The sequence below is a fragment of the Littorina saxatilis genome, linkage group LG2 (assembly GCF_037325665.1).
Source record: "Littorina saxatilis isolate snail1 linkage group LG2, US_GU_Lsax_2.0, whole genome shotgun sequence".
Taxonomy (NCBI): Eukaryota; Metazoa; Mollusca; class Gastropoda; order Littorinimorpha; family Littorinidae; genus Littorina; species Littorina saxatilis.
In genome coordinates, this window is record NC_090246.1 from 87,912,453 (window position 1) to 87,917,981 (window position 5,529).

Below are 5,529 nucleotides of genomic sequence, written 5' to 3' on the forward strand. Positions count from 1 at the left end.
TCTGCGTTCGTGGGCTGAAACTCCCACATACACTCGTGTTTTTGCACGAGAGGATTTTTACGTGTATGGCCGTTTTTACCCCACCATTTAGGCAGCCATACGCCGCTTTCGGAGGAAGCATGCTGGGTTTTTTTCTCGTGTTTCTATAACCCACCGAACTCTAACATGGATTATAGGATCTTTTCCGTGCGCACTTGGTCTTGTGCTTGTTTGTACACACGAAGGGGAATAAGGCACCTTAACCCACCAGGCGCGGCCGGGATTCGAACCCACGACCTTCCGCTTTAGAGGCCGGCGTCTTACCACCAATATATTGCGCCCGTATGTAGGATCAATGTCATTCTCATATATCAAAACCGTTCACTATCTCTTAGTGCACTTGCTTCATAGCAGATATAGGGACAAGGGATTCAAGCTACAAGCTTTTGCATGCACCTTGCGCAAGAGTGTTTTGCGAAAATCGAATGCCGGGTGTTGAAACACATTAACGATACCGGTTATTACAGCCAATCCGGTGTAACAGTTCATTTTACCCCCTTCAGGCGTGCACAATCGACCAACGTTCAACGCGGACTAGTTATTCGTAGTGTGCTTAATGAGTTTGCTATCAGAAGACTGCGCTACCTAGCCCCGTCTTAACTTTTGCGCTCCCTTGAATGAAACCTGCAGGGGTGATACAACGAATAATGTAACAAAAACGAATAATGTAACAATTGTTACATTATTCGGGGATCGTTTTTGTTACATTATTCGTTGTATCAAGGGGTACAAAATTAATGTGGCATCTTCACCGGGTTGACGCTGACTCTAGCCCCGGTGTGCGGTTTCTTGTGCGTGATCTTAATTCGAAAAGTAAATATGAGTATTCAATGCTGTCATGGCCGTTAGGAACGACTGGACGCGAGTGAAGAGTTGAGGCGAGAGTTGATTGATTTTCAACATGGCTGGACCAGGGGCCAGTTTCATAAGCCAGAAGCACAGTCGACCGACTGCAGTTGTCCGAGATAACCACAGTAATCCGACGTAATCGGGTTTCACGAACAAAATTTCGGTCGACTGACTGCGGGTCGTCTCACCGGAAGTCGGCCAAACACGGTGATGCTCTCCCCCCAACACTGAGTTCGGCTTACTGCGGTAAACCGAAAAAAAATGTAATTATCCGCACAGTCAATGGCAGAATGCTCACACTTGTTTGGATTGTGAGCCAAACCTTGTAATTGTTCTTCGAAATGTATCTATCATGACGCAGTAATCCAGGAGACAAGTCAGGGTTATGTCTTGAAGACGTCACATTATGGCGTAAGAGGGTTCGACGTCACGCGAAGGAATTACTGAAAGTCTCGGTCATTGTTATTTTGAGCGGGCCGAGACTTGTTTTTTCTTCGAAATCGGCCATTTCCACGTGCGAATGAGCAAACGGAAGTGGTAATGTTGCTAAATTTAGCCCTCGACTTGGCCATTCGGATTACTGTACAGTCGGTCGACTGCGGTTGTCCGCGGGTGACGGTGATTCGCTCATGAAACGCGCTTTTCGGTGACCCGGCGATCAACCACAGTCCATCGACTGGGCAGTCGATCGACTGTCAGTCGGTTCACTGCTATCTTATGAAACTGGCCCCTGGGTTTAGTTGTCGTTTTTGGCTCACGAAGTGTAGCCTATGCGATCGTAACTTTGTCTGTCTGTGCGTTTGTGCGTTTGTGCGTGTGTGTGTGCGTGTGTGTGTGTGTTTGTGCGTGTGTATGTCTGTGGTAGAAACTTTAACATTTCCGAGTCTATGTGTGAGTGGTTATCCAAGACTATGGATAAAGCTCGCATAAGATTACGTCACGGTCAAAAGTGCTTGACGTCAATTAATGCATCATGACGGCATGCCTCCCTGTAGTCTTTCTCTCTCGCGTGGTGTGTGTGGTCTCGGTCATTGTTATTTTGAGCGGGCCGAGACTATTTGGCAGTCGTGTCCCTCCCTGTAAGTAGGCTACATGCAGACAGACAGATCTAGATCTAGTGTCTCTCTTTCTTGCACAGTGTCACCTAAGCTTACTGTGTGTGTGGGTGTGTATGTGTGACGGAGTGATTGAGTTTGTGTTACTGTTTGTCTATTTCTTACGTGAGCCTTGAAGGCTTCGCCTCTTGTTAGTTCTTGTTAGCCGTCATTGTGTGTTTTATTGGTAAGTTTGTCTCTGTCAGTCTCTCTGTCTGTCTTTCTGTCTGTCTTTCTGTTTGTCTGTCTGTCTGTCTGTCTGTCTGTATTTTTGCTTCTCTGTCTGTCTGTCTGTCTGTCTGTTTTTCTTTCTGTATGTCAGTCTGTCTGCCGGTCTGTCTCTTGTTTGAAGATACGTCTCTCTCTGGCTCCCTCTATGTGTGTGTGTGTCCGTCTCTGTGTGTATGAGTGTGCGTGCGTGCGTGCGTGCGTGTGCGTATATATATGTGTGTGTGTGTGTGTGTGTGTGTGTGTGTGTGTGTGTGTGTGTGTGTGTTAGTGTAAGGGTGTGTGTGTAAGTGTGTGTGTGCGCCTGCGCGTGCGAGTGTGTGTGTTTGTGTGTGCGCGCGCTTGCGTCTGTTTATTAGCCCGCCTACCTGTCTGTCTTTTGGTCCCTCTTTTTGGTCACACACAAATTCTGTGAGTTCCACAGCTTGACTAAATGTAGTATTTTCGCCTTACGCGACTTGTTATCTGTTGATATTATTCGCAGTATTTCTTTTCAGTTTATATATATAAACAAGTCGCGTAAGGCGAAATTACTACATTTAGTCAAGCTGTGGAACTCACAGAATGAAACTGAACGCAGTGCATTTTTTCACAATGACCGTAGTCCGCCGCTAGTGCAAAAGGCAGTGAAAGTGACGAGCCTGTTCAGCGCGGTAGCGGTTGCGCTGTGCTGCATAGCACGCTTTTTACTGTACCTCTCTTCATTTTAACTTTTTGAGCGTGTTTTTAATCCAAACATATCATATCTATATGTTTTTTGAATCAGGAACCGACAAGGAATAAGATGAAATTGTTTTTAAAACGATTTCGGAAATTTAATTTTAATCATAATTTTTATATTTTTAATTTTCAGAGCTTGTTTTTAATCCGAATATAACATATTTATTTGTTTTTGGAATCAGAACATGATGAAGAATAAAATTTTGGATCGTTTTATAAAAAAATAATTTTAATTACAATTTTAGATTTTTAATGACCAAAGTCATCAATTAATTTTTAAGCCTCCATGCTGAAATGCAATTCCGAAGTCCAGCCTTTGTCGAAGATTGCTAGGCCAAAATTTCAATCAATTTGATTGAAAAATTAAGGTGTGACAGTGCCGCCTCAACATTTACAAAAAGGCGGATATGACGTCATCAAAGACATTTATCAAAAAAATGAAAAAAAACATCTGGAGATACCATACTTAGGATCTTTTATGTCAAGTTTCATGAAGATCGGTCCAGTAGTTTTTCTCTGAATCGCTCTACACACACGCACACACACACACACACACACCACGACCGTCGTCTCGATTCCCCTCTCTACGTTAAAACATTTAGTCAAAACTTGACTAAATGTAAAAAGGACAACACTGCAGAAATAAAAACAACCCAAGTAGGTAAGGACTGCATTCGAATTGAACATCACACACAAAGAACGAAATATGAACAGACAGACGGGCAGACATTACCCGCTATTACGAGCTAGTCGTGTGACGAGACTGTAGATGTTTCACGACGGCTTTAGCCGGAGTGAAACAGCAGCAGTCGAGTGTGCAAGAAAACTCTCTGTCACACGACTAGCTCGTAATGGCGATTATGTCTCACAGCTTCAACAGAGGAGAGAACAAACACATTTTGCGTACTCACGCTTGATAAACCTAAACACAGGAGCAGCCATTGTGGAGAGATCTACTTTTTGACGAAAGTGACCGAACAACTATAAATGACGTCTCGGTATATGTGAATGACGTCACAGTCATCGTCACAGTCTGTATCTTTTGAAGCATCGCAATCTTCATGACGTCTTTCTGTGTCTGCATCCGCGAAATGTTTGTTCTTTCCGGGATCTTTGTCATCTATGTTCATAACTCTGTCCTTCTAGATTCAGACTAACAGGCCTCCTGAGCGAGCCACTTTCCAAGGGCAGCTAAATTCGCGTATGGAAACAGTACTGTCGTCTGGGATGCCGTTTTCAGTATTCTCAGCGTTGAAGAATTTGTAAAGAGAAGAAACGATAACAGCAGGAGAAATAAAAGTCGTGTGTGCATTTTGGGGTTTTTGGAGGGACAATTTCGAGTTTGAATCCGTTCTTGCACATGCTCCAAAGCGTGTAACATACAATCTTGCACACGTTTGCTTTAGTAGTGGCAAAGAAGGAAAGCATGTGACATGGACATATAACACTTTATTCTCTCAACGAGGAGAAACTCAGGTGTAGACAGACTTAGGCATATAGTCGCACGCATCGACCCCCCCCCCCCCCCTCCTTCCGTCATAGGAACTTCATTCGCTCACACATTGACTCATCTTCAGCAAGTACACATGTACGCTCACGGGGTATCTTATTGTGACAGGGGAGGCTACCGCTCCTTTCACAGCAGACTCTGCACCCGAGTTGTTGGCCTTTAAGTCAACACCGGTTGATTGTGGAATTCTGTTTGTGATGGGGTCTGGTGGTTTCTGATTGTCTGTATGTTCATGGAAACCTTCGGGTTTGCATAACAGTTTTTATAGGGCTAAGAAATTAGCCCTAACATTTTCAATCCTGTTTGATTGCACTTCGCCTCCCGAGGTGATCGTAGTGTTTCGGCACTCGGTTACATTATAATCAATTACAGTTACAACTACTGTTACTACTCCATCTAACCTTTCAACCCTTCGGCATGCATGGAAAATGATTTGTTTTGTGGACGGATACAAAGACCTTGGCCGAGGTAAATGTTGATAAAAAGTCAAGGAAAAAGGAGCAATCTGGTGCAATCTGAGCCATCAGTTTTTTTAATTCTCAATTCTAGGTTAATTTTTAATTTTTATTTTTATTTTCTATTTTTTTAGGCTAACCCCGGAAACAAGGAAAATTTGTGCAGGCGAATTTGAGGACAGATATGGGCCATGGCAATGTTATTGTCTGACCTGATCTCACTAGGCCTTTGACAGAAATACCCACGCAATCTATTTCTCTTCAGTGACAGGTAGGAGGAGGAGGACCGGTTTTGCCGCCAGCGCAGTGAAGATAAGAGGGAACATTTTCTCGGCTCGCGCGGCATATTGCTTTCAGAAAACTGCGCTACTTAGCCCAGTCTTAGCTTTCATAATCCCCAGAATAAAACTGGCTGGGGTACAAATGTGCCGTGTTCACCGCGTTCACCCTGTCCCGATGTACCGTTGATCATCGATTGCACATTGATATACGATAACACTTATCGTGGTTGGTCTCAATTTAGTACTTGCAACATATAAGTTTTGAATGTTGCAATGTTTAGCAGAACGTGATGACCAGCTGACGAGTGATGTGTTGATGATTGAGTGGCTTTCTCTTTCTTAGAATGGCTGGA

At 43.9% G+C, this 5,529-nt stretch overlaps 1 protein-coding gene across 2 annotated transcripts in view; it reads left to right on the plus strand.

Annotated features, from left to right (window-relative positions):
* The first annotated feature begins 4,894 nt into the window (after positions 1-4,894).
* The window catches only part of LOC138960050 (uncharacterized), a 6,252-nt gene continuing 5,617 nt past the window's right edge, over positions 4,895-5,529 (plus strand). The window contains exon 1 of one of the 2 annotated variants that reach the window (XM_070331771.1): positions 4,895-5,529. This exon is cut by the window's right edge and continues 52 nt beyond it. Coding sequence is in view for 1 of the 2 variants with exons in the window: in XM_070331770.1 (XP_070187871.1) it covers positions 5,521-5,529 (9 nt within the window). In the remaining variant the exon portion in view is untranslated. The other variant, XM_070331770.1, reaches the window with a different exon arrangement.